This window comes from Natrix helvetica, assembly GCF_964273705.1.
Source record: "Natrix helvetica genome assembly, chromosome: 3".
Taxonomy (NCBI): Eukaryota; Metazoa; Chordata; class Lepidosauria; order Squamata; family Natricidae; genus Natrix; species Natrix helvetica.
In genome coordinates, this window is record NC_138549.1 from 67,061,503 (window position 1) to 67,083,139 (window position 21,637).

The window sequence follows — 21,637 nt, forward strand, 5'->3', positions numbered from 1 at the left end:
CCCATGGTTGTGTGACCACAAAATGCAATGTTTTTTTTTTTTTTTTTGCCAGTTTCCGTATTTTTTACATTGGGGAAAAAGTCAGGTCAGTCAGGGCTGCGTTGACTTTATGGTTGCAATGACTTACAACCAAAATTCTGATCCCAATTGTCATAAGTCGAGGACTAGCTGTACGTCTTTAAGTAATAATTAAGAAAGTACTCTTGAATTTTACATTCAATCCCTACAAAACATTCAAGAGATCATGTCTAAAAGCATTATTTTCCAGACAGATTTACTGCAATACATGGGCAATTGAGAATGAGGAATTAAAATTATGTGAGTGAAGGGGAAATTATGGCAAATAAATAAAATTCCAGATTTCCTCTCTTTAGAAAGACCTCCCTAAAAAGAGTTTCCTTAAAGTTTCCTTAAATGAGCTAACTCTCCATGGCTGCGAGGGAATAATAGGCCTGCTATTTTGGTCCTACAAGAATCCATATGATTCTTAGCTGGCAATGAAGGGGGAATTTTTCGCTTGCTGCCGTCACTTTGTGTCCAGCTATAATATACTCTTTCAACATGCATAAAAGATTCTGCAGCACATAGAGCAATGAACAGTATCATAGATACTCTTTTGATTTTATTTCTCTATTAATAGAGAAATTTGCATTCAAATGTCTCAATTGGCTTTCAAAATATCTTACTTTTGTGTCATTTTTTTCTATAAATGCTATCTCATCTGGCTAGGATTAAACCAGTGCTTTTCAACATTAGCAATCTTAAAATATATGGACTTCAACTCCCAGAACTCTCCAACCAACTTGAATTCTGGGAACTGAATTCATACCTTAAAACCGATAAATTTGAGAAACAATTATTTAAACTCTCTGCTCAGAATATTTTGTTGTTTTCAGTGATAATTTCTGGGAGCAGAGATGATTAGGCAGCTACTCTGAGATTAGCCTCAATCAACTCCTGATTACCTCATCAGAATATGGACGTTAATTAAACCTCGGAGATGCTGGGCTTCTTCACATGTTTCTGGACACCAGGTCAATAAGAGATGGAAAACTGGGCCTACAATGCTCCTAGCTGAAGACCAATGCACATCATGATTTGAAAGCTTTCATATTGGGAAATACATAGGGAGATCAGGAACCTCTGCACTCAAATGCTGGAGGAAACGTATTTTCAATCCACGTATCCTCACCCACTCAGTTTAGCAATCGCAATACTGAAATTCTGTTAGAAATGTAATCAGCAAAACTTCATACAAGGGCCCCTTCCTAATTAGCCTAATACAAGAACAGATCAGAACAGTAAAACAAGAGCCTACAGGCTCTACGTGCGCAGATAAAAATGTTCAGATAATTAAGATCTTACAGATGTAATAATAGAAATGCAACATCTGAATCTCATTGGTGGTAGGGAACTGGGTGCAAATGAAACTGAGCTTTTGACAGCAATCATTGTGCTGGGCCTTAACAACTTTTAGCATGGGGTTTCTTAATGGGAAAGGAGTCCCAAAGGAGACATATTAATGCTTAAAGGAGCTTTGGTGGAAATCCAAAATCTCTACTCCCAGCAGAAAAAGTACTAGGGAACCATCAAGGGCAGCAGGGCAGGCTTACCACACTTCCAAGTTAAGAAAGAAATACACATTATCATCCAAAATATTCCATTTTTTTTGTCACCATGATGTCTGGACAGAACATCCCAAAGTTTCATACCAGATACATTTTAGAAAGAAAGTGATGATTTTGTAGAGTTCAAGTAAACCACCTTATGACAGAATAGGGAAATGGAGCTTCCTCTGTTACCAGGCCTTAGAGGGAAAATGTCCAGAGGTAAGATCCAGGAGCAACCACAATCCTATCTATTTATTAGCCTGCAGTTAATTCCATCAAATAGTAAAATAATGGCAAAATTATTTTATCATAAAAGGACTGGAATGCTTCCCTATTCTTTTGGAGTGCATTTTGCTACACACTTTTAAGTTCTGAAAACATTGAAGGAGTTGTGCAGTTTTGTTTCCTTGTGTGCTTGTGCATCTAGGGGAGTCCATATTCTCCCCAATATGTAAACACAAGACAGAAGGAGGAGACAGATTGCCATTTCCCATTCCTGCATTCAAATCTTGACATCTATCCAGTAGAAACATCTCTTAAATTAGCAGAACTCAAACATAAACTTCTCTTTTCAGAAAACTGATAATCAAAGCCACAAAATCACAAGATTTTAGCAACCACAGTATGCCTACTGACTTTGTCTTTGTCTACATTGCAGTAAAACTGAGATTACAGGTCTGAAAAGTATAGTCACTACAGCTGTCTGGTGTACAACACAAACATGCACATATTTTGCTTACAGCCTGTATTAGCCTGCTAGGGCCAGTCTGCCTCTCTGAAGCAAAACTGAATTCCAGTCCAATGCCCAGACTTGCTATGATTCTATTTGCCATTTCCCCTACTTTCAGGAGTACTGAGACTGACTTTACTTTAGAGTCAGGTCTGCAGTTTTGTGTGTGTAACGTACTATTGTTCTCTTTAACATTAGTTAGCCTTACAACAGTGGGTACAGAACTACGTATCCTTGACATTTTCAAGTGCACAATTCTGCTCTGGAGGAAAACAAATATTCGCAGTATCAGTTCAGTGCCTGCTCTTACCGGCTGTTTTCCTCCTTTAAAGATCCATGATTATTTGGCAGGCTTGGCTGCGTGAAAGACCTGGGAAAGAAACCTTGTCGGCAATGGAATCATTTCTGCAAGATCTGCTTGTTGTGTGAATCCACACATATGAACGTATGCTTGTTTAACATTGGCAAGAGTCCTGTTATGATAAGCAGACAAAAGGCATCTGGTGGCTTATATCTGCGACATGTTGGAAATGATCACATAGTGGTTTCTTCCAGTCTAAACCACCTGTCCCACAGTAGAGCATTGGCAGAGTCCAATGTTTTCTCCCAGGGGAACAATTTCCAGTGTAAACAGTATTTGTGTGTGTGGGTGAATGGTCCATCTCTTCCTTGAGCAAGATAATGAAGGTCATGAGAAGAAGAACCGTGAGGACAGAGAGTTATGTCACTGATAGCCATCCACAGCAGAGCACAGTATCAAACTCTCCTAGAGTGTTTTCGATAAGAGTTTTCTCTGGTGGGCAGGGACAGTGCTAAGATGTCTGCACAAAAGGAGCACATAAAAGAATCTGAGCCCCAAACTATCACAGCACAAAGAACAGAATAAGCACCACCACAAGGATAACAAGGAGGATGATAATTGCACACCACTGTCTTCGATCTGCCAGTAAAAAACAAAATCAAGAGGAAGAGAAATTAGCTGCATACTTTCCAGAGAAGCTAGCTCTTTTCACTGAGAACATTGCTAGAGTTAAGTTTGAAGGAGGGTGGGGAGAGACAGCAATAAGAAAAAAACAGGGTGTTAAGGGAGACCTTTTGCAGAGCAATTCACTTAGGTAGCAGCAATAGCACTTGGACTTATATACCGCTTCACAGTGCTTTACAGTCCTCTCTAAGCGGTTTACAGAGTCAGCATATTGCACCCCAACAATCTGGGTCCTCATTTTACCCACCTCAAAAGGATGGATGGCTGAGTCAGCCTTGAGCCGCTAAGAATTGAACTCTTGGAGTGAGCAGTGAGTTAGCCTTGCAGTGCTGCATTCTAACCACTGCGCCACCACGGCTCTTGGGACACACCAATCAATATGGTATGCGCCACAAACAACTCACTCCTTGATATATCAGTTCCTTGAATCAATGGCAGCATATTACTTTTTACCAGCATTTTTATTAACCGTACTTTCTTTATTACATATTTTATATGGCCACCCATCTCTACTGGGCAGCTGTGAACGCATTAAAAACAATAAAATCATTATTAACAAAACCTAAAAACTTATAATAGTTATCAAGAATAAATCTAAAGCCAGTAGGCAAGGCTTGGCCCACCTAAGCCTATGCTCTGAAGGACATACAGGTCTTCCATGCTTTGCAAAAGTGTCACATGCCAAATTGATCTCTTTTTTATTATTTTAATGTTCTATCTTCTGACTTTAAGATTGCACTTTTGTTTTCTCAAACAGTGCAAACCTAGCAAGTCTGAAACAAGTGGTTTGAGGCACTCGACTGATGTAGAGGCTACAGCTGCTGAAGACTGTCTTGCCTTTCATGATCGAAAAAAATGACATTTTGTTACATTTTTATTAGATTTCAGGCTACTTACCACTAGTCATATGGGATACTTTTGCAAGTTTCTTCATAACATTATCTAGTCGGGACTGGGTACTATCCACCTCATGAGAGAAGTCATCCAACATACTGCAAGCACAGGAACAGGGCATTGATTATGCTCTGGACGATTGTTATTTCTTCACTAGCATTTTATAGCATCGCCTAACACTGTTCCCATGTTCATTACTGATATAGCGGCATAAACATGAACTGAATCTAAGAAGGCTGAGGTCCCTACGATGCAAAGGCCTATGCGTTGAAATTTCCCATAAGAAAAGTTAGGCAAGAGTTCGTTACAAAAGGTTTTACCTAATAGAGAAGTAGATATAATTTGGAAGAGTCTTGGAGTCTAGTTCCTCATGAGACTTGCTTGTAGCTATCATCTTTTTTCTCTCTTTCGGTCATTACATTCCCCACAATTTTCCCTTCTTCATTTATTCATTTTATCTCTCTCACACAAAGTTCATACGATCTTTCACTTATATATAAATTTTCTTACATCACAGCCTTCCTAATTAATTATTACAAAAAGGCCCAACTGGAAGTTATGTAAGACATTCATAATTGTCTCCTAACAGTATTAGTAATGGTAAGGATTTCAGCCCTCTCTGTCTGTTCATTACTGTGGGGTAAGGTGTGTTCAAAAATATCTTCCTGATGAATAAAAGAGCAACGGGGTAGGGATAATTTCAAGTGGAAAATAATTTCTTAGTTCATAATGGCATCTTCCCATCCCATAATTATTTTTATTTTCTAAAAATTCTTTATATATTTAATATCTAATTTGGAAAATAACTGGCATTAAAAAAAATACAAATTGAGGATTGTATACATGTTTGTTTTCAAACATTATTTTTTCAGATGAAATAGAAAACCAGCAATCTTGTTTTTTAAGCTTAAAGTTAACTGGACAGCACTGGGAGAATCGCAATAATGAACTACTGAAACCCTTTAAGAAGCAAACAAGCTGATTGCTTGAGTGTATTTGTGAGAAACAGTATCTCTGGAAATAAAATAATTTATCATTCTAAATTGAAGATTCTATTAGTAAATTTCCCCCTTTGTCTGAATGACTACTTCTCTATCAATGTCTACCACATTGAATGAATCGTTTGAGTTTCATTTATTCATTCCAAAATGTGTTTTAACGCTGAAAGTTAAGCCAAAACAACTTTGCTTTTATGCTTTGGTTTGTACAGATGAGGATGCATGTTGCTGACTTCATTTCATAAACCCACAGAGTAAATGAGACTAAATACTTAGCATTTTCAGGAAATGCCAAATAATTTGTAGCATTCAGTTCTACACAAGGAAGCTAACCATTTCTGAGGCAATTTTTTTTTAGCTCAAACTCCATTTCACCCGATTCAACCATTACTGAACCAAGCCAAACTAAGTTAGGCCAATTATTTTTGCTGCTGGGTGAGAAAATAATATTTGTAAATTGCACCAAAGTTACTATCGTGCACATACTCAATAACTTTCTTTCTGACTCTCACACATCCTAGGGATGATTGTTCATGAAGAAGTCAATACCGTAATGGGATTTAGCTGACAAGAAGGCTACTAATAATAAATTTATATTATGCACACGGGGATTCAATTTGCTTAATACGCACACAGCTTGTTCATCCAATTCCCCTCCAATGCGTTGGGACATATTTTTTAGTACTCCAATACTGCCAGAGACCAGCTCCAACTGTTCATCCTGCTGATCAATGATTAACTGGAACATAGAATAGAGTTGGATGAGGAGACAGGAAGAGATGAAAGTGTTATGTAGTTCAAATTATGCATTGAAAAGATCATTGGCTACAAACTGCAAAGTGCTCTGGCTTCTTGAGCATCCAGATGCTGCCTTGAAGAAAAAGTTCATCTTGCCATTAAAATGATTGAAGAGGGGAAACAAAAGTTATACTTAAACCCCACCTCCTAAAGGAAAGGAAAATCCCACCTTACATGCCTGCCCAGATCTGAAAAGGAAAACTGAATTCCTGCAACCACGATTTGTCTAGCTAATACTACTTTTCAATACTACTTTTAAATTTAAATGGATGTGAGTTATTAATGAACTGGAGAATGACATGCCAACATTCAGAGAAGGGGCTTCCTTGACTCAAAGCCTGGTTCATGGGTATCTTTAACCTTGAGAATGTGTATCTATGTGTGGAAGAGGAGCATCCTGATTTCTGTGTCTTCGTACAAAGTGGAAAAAGTTCATTCATACTTGCTATCGGTACAAAATATATGTGTTGTGTATGTGGGGTGAATATACAATTGGCCATTGTCACTGCGTTAATTGGTTTGCCAACTTGTGCTTATATTCTGAGATACAGTAGACTGAATTGTTTCTTATCTGACAATGATTAATGCGCATGTCTCATAATACGTCACACATTCTTTCTTTCCTTCTGATCTCCGTTCGCCTCCCAAGAAGGTGGGCGACCTAACTCTGCAGAAATGTAATTATTTGTGTTAGCAAGATTTGTATCTTATTTTATTTTATATTAAAAGTTTTTTATTAGAATATGTTTCCGGGTTTTATTTTCGGGAAATATGCTGCTTGGAAAGCCGACAATCCACACCTCATTAGTTCAGGGTGGAACTCCCCGACAGCCATTCCCAGACACTCTTTGAGAAAGAAATGCTCTTAACACTTTGGAGACATGATACTCACTGTCGCCTCCTGACTCCCCCAATCTGAAATACAAATGTGAATGTACCCTGAGGTTGCATATGAATCTCACCTATTGTATTAAGAATCTGTGAGATTTGTGGGTGAAAGCCTCATCTAGAAATCTCATTCTATAAGTGGCTAGTTGGAATCTTTGCACAGACAGACAGATGCAGACTACCTGCTGCTGTGCTTGTTGATCTTCAATGAAGTGTGAATTTGCAGACTGCAGTTCTCGATCCAAGCGGCTGTATTTATCCCCCCCGGAGCTCCAGCTGCGTGTTCTACTTTCTCCCAGAAGCACCTGCATAGGAAATACATGGTCAGATTGCACAATGTTAACATTGAATCCTTGCAAGATGTAGATGCTGTTTTGTCATCTCAGGATTTGATTTTAGATGAGCTGGTACTCACTTGAAGCAGCAGGCGTGATATTTGAGGGTTCTCCTGAATTCACACCCACTGCTGGATTTGCAGGAAAAGACTAAGGTGAGGGGATCTCTGCTCAGCTTTGACTGATGCACTGCTTTGAAGTCTAATCTTGAATGTCTTGGTGAAAGTAACTCAAGCTCTCACCACCTCTAGGTTATACTGCTACATACTTTAATGGGGACGCTTTTTAATAGTATCTATAATCTGCAACTGATGCAAAAGGTGGTGGCCTTCATACTGACAAGTGAGAGTAATACCTACTACAGCTGCACAACAGAAACTGCACTGGCATTCAATTGGCTTCTTGGTTCAATTCAAAGTGCTGCTTTTAATAACATGAAGGATTAACATAAAACATAAGATGCCTCTCTGGTATCTATAGGAGTTTCTCCTTCAAGGAATATCATCCACATATTCCAAGAAGGGATTTCAAACATTCTCTTCATCTAGGAAACAGAAGGGAAATAGGAGCAGTATTTCTCTGTGCAGACCCTTTCCTTTGGAATAATATTTTCCAGAAAAGACTTAATTGGCATCCACCTAGCTTTCTTTTAGAAACCCATTAAAACAGCATTAACTGTTACCTGTTTGAGTGCCCAAAGTGCACGTGCGTGAACCCCCAAAATGCAATGCCTGTGCGTCCCCATGCATGAGCCCCGCCCGCTGCGCACGCACATGCAGCTCCCATGCATGCGCCTCATCCCCCATGTATGAGCATGCACACCCATGTGGGTCCCCCCTGCGCATATGCACCCCTCCCGCATGTGTTCTGTCCCTCACACACGCACATACAGCCCCTTGCATGTGCCCCGCACATGGGCACATGGCCCCCTGAACATGCTTGGTAGACCCAAAGACCAGATGGCTGGCAGGTGGCATGCACGACGGAGCTGAGCTGGAGCCACGGCTTGTGTGCCCACAGAGGGGCTCTGTGTGCGACTTCTGGCACACATGCCATATGTTTGCCATCACTGGCTTATGACTATCAGCATCAGGTAGTGCTGTTTGCTGGTTTACCGACACTTTTTAATCATTCTCAATTGTGTGGGGTTTTTTTTTTATTGTCTGACTGTTGCATTCCATTCAGTCTCTACTAAGTGGGATGGACTATTAATACTGTAAACCAACCAACCCACTCTCTTATTTTAAACTGTTTGTTAGTTATTTCAATAGTATGTTTTTAATTCAGAAACCTCCACAATGTATACTTGATTATGATGGCATGCAACAACTGTAAAGCAAATGGACAAATACACCATATAAATCTCATGACTCAGACTGATCTCATCACATTTCCAAAATCAGATTTTTAAGACTCAGTAATTTTCTATTTTCAGTGCTGCTGCTGCAGCTGAGTTTTCAAGCAGGTTATTAAGAAACATTTTCCTTATTCCTATATAAAAGGAACAGTGGCAACAGGAAAAAAGTGTATTAGTTTGAAACTAAGTAGTTAAAGAGAGGCTGAACTATCGTGATGACAAATGACCAAGAAGAAACCTCTGCTCATTTTAACCTACTTTTAGATCTTAACTTTGCTGTTTCACAGCTATGTCAGACTCAGAACAATGTGAACTTGCAAGATTTAGCTATTCATTTTCAGAAAAGCTTATATTTGCACAGTTTAACTTGTACAGGCAATACTTAAGAAATAATATTCTGTTTATATATCTTTAAAGGGTGCACAAATAGTTGGCTGTTCATCTGAAATCCAATCAGTCTTCAGCTCTTAACATGATCAGGAGAGGCTCAAGGAACTGCCTGGCATCTCTTTCCCATAGCAAGGCAAAGATGCTGCTGCCCCACACAAACTCATTTTGCACCAAAGCTGTGTCTATATTTGGAAATTCATGGTTTCTGTCTTCAGCAACCCAACATTCACTTCCTGGTGGATTATCAATGTGAGCATAACAATAATTCCTTCCTTTCCATTAATTTAGGGGAAAAGCATGAACCAAGTCAGTGTGCTTCTTGAACTAAGGGAACTTCCCTTTCAGGTGAGTGGCTAATGTTAGAACTAAACACCTAATACAAACACTCCAGTCACAACTAACAAAGTTGGCATCCAAGATACAAGGTGATCCAGTATCAATACTGACCTGCCTGTTTTTCTTTTCAGCCAGTGCTTGAACAGAAGTATTTGACATTTGATCCTTCATATCCTATTGTTTTTTTAAAAAAAACAATATGTTAGCATAATTGACTGATACAGTAGTTCATTTACCATAAAACAATTTATGTGACAAATATAACCCAACTCCATTGTCTTTTTCTTGCTTTGTTTTCTTTGGGAATGTTTCAGTAACAAAAAGCCTTGTAAGGGGCGCAAAGCTGATATTCATTTGCATTACGTATTTCAGGAGTCAGACTAAATATAATCCACTGGAAAAGAAAATGGTGATGCAATCCCACTATTTTGCCAAGAAAACAAAATGGACATTCACAAACTGGACAGTGTCAACATGATATTGGAAGATGAACCCTTCAGCTAGGAAATTGTTTTAACAAGTCAAACTAAACTTGATACTGTCAGAGCAAAGTTAGGATTGAATACTGACAATGTAGGAATTTGCAACTTGGACAGCACTGCACATCAATGTCAAATCCTTGAAACAAAAAAAAAAATCACAGAAGAGAAGGAGTAGCCAATTAGCTATCACTATTAGCAAAAGGACATGAAACATAGTACCCAAATACAACTTCCCAAATGACAGAATAATCTCAATTTGAATCCAAAGCAAGCTAATCAATATTATAATTCTAAATTTATGTTCCAGCCACAGATGCAAAGGAAATGTAAATTGAACAGTTCTATATGCCTGGCAACATCTTGATGGGGAAAAAACCCACCAAAAAGAGACATCATAGTAATTATAGGAAATTAAAATGCTGAAGTTGGAAACAGACAGTATGAAATAATGGGAGAATTTGGCTTTGGTGTACAAAACAAAGCCAGACACAGAATAAAAAGCTAAAGATAAAATTCATAGAAAAGAGGTAAAACGAATATACAGTAAATTCTAGGAAAGGGACCTTAAAATTGATATGTCTAAAGGTTTGATCATGGAACTAGAGCCAGACATTCTTGTCAGTAAAGTTAAATGAACTCTAAACAATATTTCTAATGCTAAAGCTGTGGCTAAAGTCAATAAAATATAAACAGAACTGTTCAACATCTTACAACATGATAACCATACTGATAAAATGCTACATCCAATTACTACAGGTAGTCCTTGACTTATAATTGGTTGCTTAGTGATTGATCAAAGTTATGACAGATTCCCCAAAAGGTTCTTATGATCCAGTTCCAAAGTTCCAACATGCTGCTAGCACCAGGTCACTGCATTTGGGGCACTTGGAAACTGGCCTGCATTTATAGCAATTTGCAGTGTCACACAACAATAGTTTACAACAATCAGTAACAAAAACAGTTGAGACAGGAAAACAAGGAACTAACGGAAAGGAACTCAACCCCCCCTCCACCTCCTTTGACTTTCTTTAATTTAAAGGGAGGAAAGGGGAAACACTTGCAGGCTTTCAAGATTCTGTTATTATGGCTTAAATCAATGAAGTATTTCTTGTGGTATCTCTATCCTGACATGGTTTCTTAAAGAACTTATAGCCAGGTTTTTAAAAAAGTTGACAAAAAGCAAGCTGGCCAGTTATTATCGCTGATACTTTTCGTTTACAAGAACTCAAAAGGAGCAATCGCTATTAAAAACAATCTTAGAGAAATAATGTTCACAATGACATAAAGAGTTAGAAATGTCTAACAAATGTGCAAACCACCACAAATATGGGAACCCAGAAATAAAATACTTTTAAAAATACTTCAAGCAGGCATCTTGAGAACGACTGTAATGCCACAATCTGGGGACCTAAAAGTCCTCCAAAATATCCCATATCTGATATAAAGGCATTTTGCTTTTGGTATTTTCATGAATTTTGACTTATAGTATTGAGGGAAGTGATGGATTGCCATTGTAAAAAAAAATCAATTTTCTACTTTAATAAAACAAAATCCTCTGTTTTATTAAAAGAGAGATAAATATTGTACGGTATTTTTATGACTTGCCCTCAGAAACATTGCACTGCACGACCAGAATTATATTTTTGTTCATGAACAGCAATTTTGAGAGATATCTTCATTTTCTGCTTAGTTTCATGGTGAATTAGAAACTGTTTATGCTCCAATAAATAGGTAGAACGTCCTTTGCGCTATATCGTAGTGTTGCCTCCTCAAGAAGCTCAAGCGTCTTACCCTGACCACTTGCCGAGTGCTTGTGATGAAGGCTTTTCTCACGCCTAGTTCTGTGGGATCAAGGTTGAATTTCCGAGGATTTGCTTCAACAATGCGTTGAGAATAATCAGTTAAGGGATTACATTTCAAATGCAATTTTTACTTATATATTTTCATGAAACCTTTAAAAATTAATAGTGCTAGTACACAAGGAAAAACTATTCTATCAGCATTTTTAGAACTGCTATGCTCTTATGACTTGCTTTCTTGTTTCCTGTTTTGTGAGATCCAGGGCTAAAACCATTATCAACAACGCTACAGAAATCAATTCTGATTGTCTTTTGCGGGCTAAGTGCTTCTTAGAGATACACTGTTCCATTTGTGACTACAGACTGTGAAAAGGAAAGCCAACATGTATATAACAACTTTATACCCTGTAAATGTACAAAGCTGTCCATTTATAGACTGCATGTCTTATACTTTTATAAAGGATAGCAGTTATATATTTCTGGGGTCAACAACTGCTCCAAAATCAGTTGGGTGAGAACTTTTATTTATTATTTATGTAATATTTATATTTATTAATTTTATGGAAAAACCATTTGATTGCTTGCCTAAATACTATGTGAATTTATTTAACTATTCACCCCAAGAACAAAAAGGATATTAATTGTTTCATCTAAATCTTCAAGATCCCACTCAATACTCCTTAAGTTGTTCCTTAGCTCATTTGTGGTCCAGTCAATTTCTTCTCTTGTAGCTGTTGACGGATCTTGTAGGAGTTCTGTCCATCTCTGGAACAATCCCTGAGCAGTATTCACTGCCTTCTGAACTTCCCTGGAAGTGAAAGAGGGAGGAAAATCCTCATGAGTATTTACATAGAATCATCATATAAACTATAAGTACCATTATGGCACTATATGTCTCCACTAAAACTTCACTTTATAGATTAGTGTATCAGTCAAAAAACACTCATCCTTCAGTTTGAAAGTGAAATGCATGCATATAGTTGTTTGTCATATGCATAAAATAATATACGTGGGAGTTACAGTAGCTCATCTATATAATTGTGCATTTCTAGGTTCAATTTCAATGTATGAAGGGTGAGATTAAATCATAGCTAAGAATAAGAGATAACTGATATTTTATTCTTCTAACTTTCTACTAGACAAAAGATAGTGCTGAGTGGGTACAAATTATCCCCATGATCTTTTTGGTGGAGGGAAATGATTTGAAGAATTTATCATTCACTATTTTAAACTCCTATAATGCTACTGAAGCTACTGAAGTTTCTAAAGTGGCTTTAAAAATGTTGTTTGAAAACCAGATTGGTAGTAAATTAAATATCTGTTGCAAGGAAGGGATGGGGTGGAGGGGTTAGGGATGCATTGATAAGGCAGTCCAAGGAGCACATTTAATATTTCTGATTGCAAATAACATGTTGGTAATTATACTGATCTCTGATAGTAATAAAGATTGATTTGACATATTGGTGATTCAATACCGTAGGGGCCAATTTTAAACACATTTTTGTAAGAAAACCCAAATGGTGCACAGTTTTATATAGTTAAATCAGACTGTGCACTGTTAACTTTCCATAACACAGCAGCTGAAACATCAAGCTGGATTTAGGAGGACAAAGATTCCATTTCTTCACTTTTCCAGAAAGGGCATAGAAAGGGAAAAGGGCGCTTCAGAGGACGCTCTTGCTGTACCCATTCCTCTATGATGAATTTCCCATTCATCTCCTTTCTTTTCTTATTTACAAATATCTTTCCGTTCAAAAAACAAACATTAAAATATGAAAAATCATAAAGGGTGAAAAAAGGGAGGAGAGTAACAGGACAGGTTAAAAAGTGACTTAAAAAATCAAATATATAACAAGTGACCACCAACTTATTTCAGTACACAGATAATACAATTCAACAACTATAATTTAAACAAGTTATCAATATTTAAACTGTCCTAAATACTAATAAACACTCTAAAAGATCAGTATTCACATCATATCCTCTTAATTTTAATCTAATGGATAATAAACATGAATAACCATATATTTTTAAAAAAACACACTCATCTAGTCAAATCAGATCTAATCCTCAAACCCCAAAGTCCAAAGATGATTTTTCTCTTCATGTTGTATGAAATCTAACAGTGGTCTCCCAGTAACAAGCAATTTAGTCAGGTTATTGTTTCTAAGGAAAGCAGTCAATTTTGCCATTTCATTTAGCTCCAGCATTTAATGGTATCTACCGTATTAAGTGTTCACTTATTGAAAAATGTTCAACTGAGTCTGTCTTAAACATCTGAGGTATCTTTCAAAAATATCCAGCCCTGTTCTGCAACTAACGTTTCATTTCCATTGATCTTCTAAGTGTTGGTTTATCTAAAGAAGCAAAACTTTACATAGTGAAAATTCCCAGTACTCATTTTATTGTATAAGATTTTGTTGAACATTTTTGTATAAGAGTTCACTGAACACCAAGTTAAATATGTCTTATACTTTTTCAGTCGCCATCAGTGTGTTGGAAGGGTCTCATGGAAGTCCCTTCTCAGAAATAATGCCATAATCTAGAGGAATGCCCAGAAAGGACTTGATCACATTAATTCAATCCTATGGAAGTAATTCTGAAAACACACAAGACCCAAGAGGGGGCTCATTACTTGGCACTGTTAAATACTCTCATCAATGATCTTGGTTGCAGGAAAAAGAAAGTAAAAGTAAAGGATATTTTTTCCCCACACACACCAACAAAATAGACTTTTCTCATCCCCCACCCTCACTCCTTCTTTATGTCTTTGACTACAGACCTTAGTAACACATTAGAAAAAAGCTTCTTCAAACAGTTTATAACACAGGGCCTTCAGTTCCACAAGGACTCATTCAAAATTAGCAAAATGTTGCGAGAATGCCACTTACACAGTAGGCTATGGCTGTTATGCACATACTGTAATGAATTCAGCATGTGAAATAAGTAAACAAAATACAGTATCTTTTCGTAGCAAAATGATTGCTGAATGCATTCCGTCTGGGGCAATAATAGCATTACACAACCAATTATAACAATTAACAGTTAAACATATAATAAATTACTAATTACTGTATTTTTCTGCACCAGAAAAAGTTCCACCATTGGCTAAATTAAATTTGAGGAGGCAATAAAAACATGTTAACTGTATATTTATGTTATGACATTATTTTAATGTCAAAAAATGTGCAGCAGGTTACCGTATATATGAAGCACATCCTCTACTTCGACACAAAAGCTGCTTTATTTCACGAGAGGGGCAGACGGGGGTGCTTAGAAGACAAATGACGATCATGCTACCAAATATTATTATTTCTCTTAATCTATTCTTGCACATAAGCTTTTGATTAGCTTTCCCTCAACCTAATGTCTTTCAGACATGTTAGATTATAACATTTATTATTCCCAACCAACACCCTGATGTTGGGCTGGGGATGGTGAGGGCTGCTATCCAACACATCTGGAGAGGATCAGGTCAAGAAAGCTTAATATAGTAACAGAAAATAGAAATGTTTGAAAGGTTGATTAAAACTGAACAGTATGCAATCTTCCTGCCTATCCACCTGCGTGCACGTACTGTACTCTCTATTCGATGCATTCTAAATGTAGCTATATTTCTTTCTTACAGGTAGCTGGCGTGAATGCTTCAGCTATAGCAGCGTTCTAAGGCAAAATATTTAAATATCTATGCTTAAAAGCTGTTTATGTACATACTATTGAAAATGATCAGGGTATAAAAATACCTTGCTGTGCAAATGGAAAGCTCATAATCCTGTCCTAAAGACAATATTGTAGCACAATGATCAGTAACGATGATCAAAAGCCAAACAATTTTGTAGGATGAGAACAAGAGTCATAGTGGAATGATGATATAGAGAAAGGAGCATAATTTTCTTTCTGGGAGTTAAGGGAGATTTGGGAGGAGGTGCAGTGGTTATTTTTAATTCTCTTAAATCAATTCATGCATTATACTTGTATACATGACACATCAAAATGTTCGGAAATCATTCTTTGATTTTTGGCAACCTTATTAGGAAGGGCTGAGTGGTACAAAATAAGGAGTGGGAGGGCATATGAAATCCTGGTACCACGCTATTCTTATAGTGTGGCATTCTGAAATATTGTCTCCAGGTATAGCAGTGCCACTATTACCTCTAAACTTTCTTGCATACATCCAACCCTCTTTCTTTAGGAAAATAAACTGCTATATCAAACTGAATAAAATAACTTGATATGTCCTGGATCAACTATTACCCAGTTTAACTGAGAGAACTCGCCCATCTAGATTTTTTTTCCAGTTTCCACCATTCCATTTCCTTACTTAAATCTCGCATTAAGATAGTATCTGTACACACCTCCCCTAGCTTCATAATGCAGACCAACAGAGCCAGGAAAACAGAGCCAACCACCTCCCCTCCAGCTCCCTTTAGGATTTTAGCTAGCACTGCTGCAGACAAGTTTGTGCCTGTAACTTTACCAAGGTGTGGCCAGATAGGCTTAGAACAGGACCAAGATTTTGCTTCTGCTAGGGAGCTGATCCTCCGAAAAGGAAGCGACACCTTAACCCGCCTGTGCCATTTTTCACAACATTCCCCCCACCCCTTTCAACTAGCCGCAACAATGTAACAAAACATGGACAGGGGAAAAAACCCAGCACGCAGCAGGGAAGATTATCCTGTTGAAGAACAAGCAGGGAGGGTGAAGAAGGAAAACCCTCCGAGAAATAAAGACAATGGGTTCAGGTCCAGAAGTGGCACCATTTCGAAGAAGAGGGCCGGTCTTTCTTCCATTAAGACGCAGGGCGGAGGCGGGCTGACCACCCCACGGAGGACTAGGCCAGGAATACCACCCACACCCTGGCAAGGCCTCCTCTTCTTCCTCCTCCTCCTCCTCCTCGCAGGCTGTCCACCTACCCTTTCACCACAAAGAAGGGGTCCTCCATGGACATGACGCCTGGCGCCCGTCGCCGTGCGGGCTTGGCTCCAACTTGCTCCCCACCACCACGCCGTGCAGAGCGCTGGACCGCCCGCTCGCTTCCGAGGCTTGCAACCCTTCTGTGCTGCCCCAGCAGTATATTATAGATAGTGTAGGGATTAAGAACTGTCTCCTTTAAGAAACTACCTCCTGGGAAATGTAGGCAGAGATTGCCTTATGGGAAATGTAGTTCCATGACATGTGATCATATCTGTGTTTCTGATTGGTCACTGGGACACTGCCTGCCTGCAGAGATAATAGCCAATCATTTTTAAATGCCATTGTGAACCAGAGAAGCAAGGCGCGTGCCTCCTCTCAACATGATAGGCTGGGGGTGGTGAGGGCTGCTAGCCAACACATCTGGAGAGGATCAGGTCAAGAAATATAGTAACAGAAAATAGAAATATTTGAAAGGTTGATTAAAACTGAACAGTATGCAATCTTCCTGCCTATCCACCTGCGTGCACATACTGTACTCTCTATTTGATGCATTCTAAATGTAGCTATATTTCTTTCTTACAGGTATCTTGCGTGAATGCTTCAGTTATAGCAGCGTTCTAAGGCAAAATATTTAAATATCTATGCTTTAAAACTGTTTATGTACATACTATTGAAAATGATCAGGGTATAAAAATACCTTGCTGTGCAAATGGAAAGCTCATAATCCTATCCTAAAGACAATATTGTAGAACAATGATGAGTAACGACAAACAAAAGCCAAACAATGTTGTAGGATGAGAACAAGAGTCATAGTGGAATGATGATATAGAGAGAGGAGCATGATTTTCTTTCTGGGAGTTAAGGGAGATTTGGGAGGAGGTGCAGTGGTTATTTTTAATTCTCTTAAATCAATTTATGCATTATACTTGAATACATGACACATCAAAATGTTCAGAAATCATTCTTTGTTTTTTGGTAACCTTACTAGGAAAAGGCTGAGTGGTACAAAATACATGGATGACGCACGTAAAAGTGACATCGGGGCACTTGGTTCCATGTCCAAGAATTTTACAAAACACACAAAGAATTTGCAGCTTCCTGCAATAACACCAGCGGAACTGCAAAAAACTGTGCTACTAGGAACAACATATATTTTAAGAAGGTACTTGGTTGATACTTAGGACACTGGCAGCAACCTCTATCAACCATCAGTACCAGTCAATGGTATTTGTGATGCATTTTTGAATGTTCAGTCGACTGAGTTTCATGTTTAATGAATATAGTATATAATAATAATAACAATCATCATCATCCATCAAACATCCAGATCTGCCTATCCCAGGTCCTTGGTAAGGACTAGATAAGTAGACAAAAATGTCAAACCCAATCTGTCAGCCAGATGTTCAGAGTGGTTTGGCATTTTTGTCCACCTATCGAGTCCTTACCAAGGACCTGGGATAGGCAGATCTGGATGCTTTGTGGTGTTACACTTATCGTTGCAGGATGGAAGCTGTTCCAAGGAAAGCTGCCTCCTGCAATTGAGTGATGTCGAATTTGACAATGCCAATGGTGTTCAAGTGATTCTCCAATTGTTGTGGGAATGTACTCAAGGCGCCTATTGGTACTACCGTTGCTTGCCTTTCCACAATCATTCTGTTTCTAGTTGTAGGTTTTTGCATTTTGTTATCTACTCCAGTTCTTTCTCTCCTGTTGTGCTGTCTCCAGGCATTGCCACATCCACTATCCAGACTTTTTTGTCTTTTTTATCGACAACTGTTGTCGTTGTTGTTGTTATTTATTGCATTAATATCTCACTTTTCCTCCTATGTTTAATAAAACATTTCTTCCAGTTTTAGGTCAGGAGGACAATATCCCTGTATCAGTGGTGGGATTCAATTTTTTTTACTACCGGTTCTGTGGGTCTGGCTTTGTGGGTGTGGCAGGGGAAGGATACTGCAAAATCCCCATTCCCTCCCCACTCTCAAAATTTCTACTACTGGTTCTCTAGAACCTGTCAGAACTGGCTGAATACCACCTCGACCCTGTATGGACTAAGAGAGACTACACCTGAGCTTGAATCTAGGTTTCCTGTGTCCTAGCCTAACAACTTATCTAGCCAAATACAAAACTGCTGTATATCAAAAGGGAAAGGTAATTGGCAAGCCCTGGGATAAGGGATGCTGTATTTGCAAAATTCTGGGGTACCAGTTTATAGCAGGGACTTAAAAGTATCTCTTTTCATATCTGTTGCCCAAATATGGTATTTATATAGGCATTTTAATAATCTCTTTTTATTTTTTATTTTTGGAGGGGGCATTCTTGCAAGTTTTATTCTTTATACCTATTATATCTCTCTCTTTTCTGATATATAAATCCATGGTATATTTAAGTATGGTTTGTTGAATAAATCACAATCAGTTGAGTCATACAATTAAACAAACTTTGCTTTACAAACTACAACGGCCAAGCTTGCACAATGCACTCCAACATATTTTGACTTAAAATATTATGCAAACTTAGCCAATACGAGCCTTGGTGGCGTAGTGGTTAGAGAGTGCAGTACTTCTACTGGATACTTCTGCTGACTGCCGGCTGAGTGCAATTTGGCAGTTGAAATCTCAACAGGCTCAAGGTTGACTCATCCTTCCATTCTTCCAAGGTGGGTAAAATGAGGACCCAAATTGTTGGGGGCAATATGCTGACTCTGTAAACTGCTTAGAGGGGGCTGTAAAGCAGTATATAAGTTTAAGTGTTATTGCTATATATCATATTTAACTGTTGTTTTGTAAAGAGCTGTCATTATCACCTCTCATCCAACCAAAGGATATATGTATTGGATATTTACCCAGCTTCTGAAGAAATGAATAAGTGTTTCTCTGAATTACCTGCATTTGTGGACTATTAAATTCAGTAAGAATTAAGAAAATATAGAGACCAAAATAACAAAATAAGCAATCCCTCCCTCCTTTTGATTTTATCTAATTATAGTTGTATTTGTGAATATTTTCCTCCCTCTGCATTTTAAAAGGCCTTTTATCATTGAAACAGAATTCTTCTCTCCACTTATGTTTTACTTCCTCACCAGCTATTCCTCGGTTCAAATTTTGTTCTATTAAAGAATAAAGAATTTCCTATTTTGATTATACATTGTTTTTACATGTTTGTTTCACTAAGCTGTGGTTTGTTTAGCAATGGTTTGCTAAATTGGATGGATTTGCCTAACGCATAAATTATGATTTAGAACTCATAGTGGCCTGGTTCAACATTATAATAAGGTATTTTAAAGCTAGCAAAACATGAGAACCTGGCTGTTATAAATGACATTTTCCTTGCAGATGCACCAACCATAGGCTAAGGGAAGAGGGCTCCCTGCTGAATATTGCATATTACTCTGCAGATTAAAGCATAAGTCTACACAGCAAATTCACATCAGACCAGATTGTGAAATGTTTACGTGTTAAATAGATGAAAAGTATGTCTAAATGTATCTATACAAATATTTCAATCACTTGGGAGATAAATGTGACTATACTTTCTGGGCCTCAGATACAAAAAAATGTTCTTTGCTCATCTGGTGTGGTGTGCTGGATAATGTTGGACTTGAATTGGAACATTAGGAGGCTGAATTCCAAAAGTCAAGATGGTGTCCATATGATGGAAGTCTTGCCCCTTCATGCAAAACATTACTAAGGTAGGGCTTCAACCACACAACTGTGATTGCCATTTTGATTTTAGGAAGCCCCCAAAGGGATGCCTCTAATATGTGCTGTCCTCAGAGTTTCTCAATTCACTGTTTGAAGATGAATAGTACAATCTGTGAGTAATCTTTACTTATGAACTGCAACACAGTTGCTGGGGGCTATCTGTTCTTCAGAAATTTCTCAGCTTTTCCAGATCCTCATCCTGGAGAGACTCTGGTATAAACTGGTATGAGCAACAGCTAGAAGATACAAGCACAGTCTCTGGGCCTGTATACACAAGCCTTCTTCAATCTGGCACCCTCCAGAGAAGTGGTGGGTTGCAGGCGGTATGCCCCGATACAGGCGTACCGCGGAGCCTGCCTGGAGTTCTGGTATGGTGCTCCGGAGGGCCCACTGACCCGCCCGCGTTCCTTACCTGTCTTTAAAGTCTTCGGCGCTTCCACGCTTGCGCACAGTGCGTACAGCTGTGTGATACTCCGCCGAGCAGCTGGAGGCTCACGGAGGCGTCACTGGATGATAAGACGCATGCATGCACTGTGCACGTTTATGTGGAGGACGCCGGGATCCGGAACTCACCACTACTCCAGAGATGGTTGACAATTATGTTAATCATCATCAGACGGCAAAACTATTCAGGCTGAGAATGGTGAAAATGGTACTAACGTATGTGGAGGGTGCCTAGTCAAAGAACTGCTACAGGGCATATTAATACCAATATATATCTGGAATTATCTGTAGTTGAAAAGGTCCAAGCAGGTAAACTATCCAAAGGTAAGGTTAATGCAATTCCTTTTGTTTAGGAACAATTACAGAGCACATTGTAGCAACTGCAGCATCCAGATCAGTGCAGAAACTTAATTGAACCAGAACATGGATTTTTTTTTAGCCTGTTCAACTTTACCCAAAGAGGTAGCAGGTAAATTATAGCTAGCCAAATGCCCTTCAATCCTACTTGCACATTGAGATAGAAATGAAGACCAGGAGACCTCCAAACCGAACCATCTCTCTTGCTGCTTTAGAGTTTATATGTGTTGGGGGGGGGGGATTCCAATTCAGAATCAGACAGCCATTTCCTACATTCATCTTATCATTAATGAGAGCTAGTTCATACCATCAAGATACTGCAGCTCATGCTTCGTGGTAAGCCATACAAATTCTCTCCTTCTCCCTCCTTCCCTCTCTCTCTCTCTGCATACACACACTGTTGAGTCAGCTTTTGGCTCATTCCTGCAGTTGGTGATGGCTCATTCCTGCAGTTTTCTTCGCATTTTGGAAGTGGCATACTAATGCCTTCTTCCCAGGGCTGAGAAAAAGTGACTGATCCAAGTCATTTAGCTGATTTTGTATTTAAGACTGGAGTGGAATTCACACTGTCCTGGTTTGTAGCCTGGTGCCTTAACCACTATACCAGATTGGATCT

The 21,637-nt window shown here is 38.5% G+C and overlaps 1 protein-coding gene across 1 annotated transcript; it reads right to left on the reverse strand.

Annotated features, from left to right (window-relative positions):
* Nucleotides 1–1,835: 1,835 nt before the first annotated feature.
* Nucleotides 1,836–16,714, reverse strand: STX6 (syntaxin 6). The gene is made up of 8 exons (XM_081947169.1): nt 16,516–16,714; nt 12,241–12,410; nt 11,595–11,689; nt 9,433–9,495; nt 7,086–7,208; nt 5,850–5,956; nt 4,223–4,317; nt 1,836–3,280 (listed from the first exon to the last, which is right to left on the reverse strand). Exons 1-8 carry the CDS (start codon nt 16,548–16,550, stop codon nt 3,204–3,206), a joined length of 765 nt encoding a protein of 254 aa, XP_081803295.1. The 5' UTR covers nt 16,551–16,714; the 3' UTR covers nt 1,836–3,203.
* Between the last annotated feature and the right edge of the window lie 4,923 nt (nt 16,715–21,637).

Excerpts from the sequence above, each read along its gene's own strand:
- STX6 (XM_081947169.1), bottom strand. The coding sequence starts at position 16,550 with ATGTCCATGGAGGACCCCTTCTTTGTGGTGAAAGG. Across the intron at positions 12,411-16,515 it reads CCCTTCTTTGTGGTGAAAGG|GGAAGTTCAGAAGGCAGTGA; the intron begins GTAGGTGGACAG and ends TTTCACTTCCAG. Across the intron at positions 4,318-5,849 it reads GAATTGGATGAACAAGCTGT|TATGTTGGATGACTTCTCTC; the intron begins GTGCGTATTAAG and ends CTGTGCTTGCAG.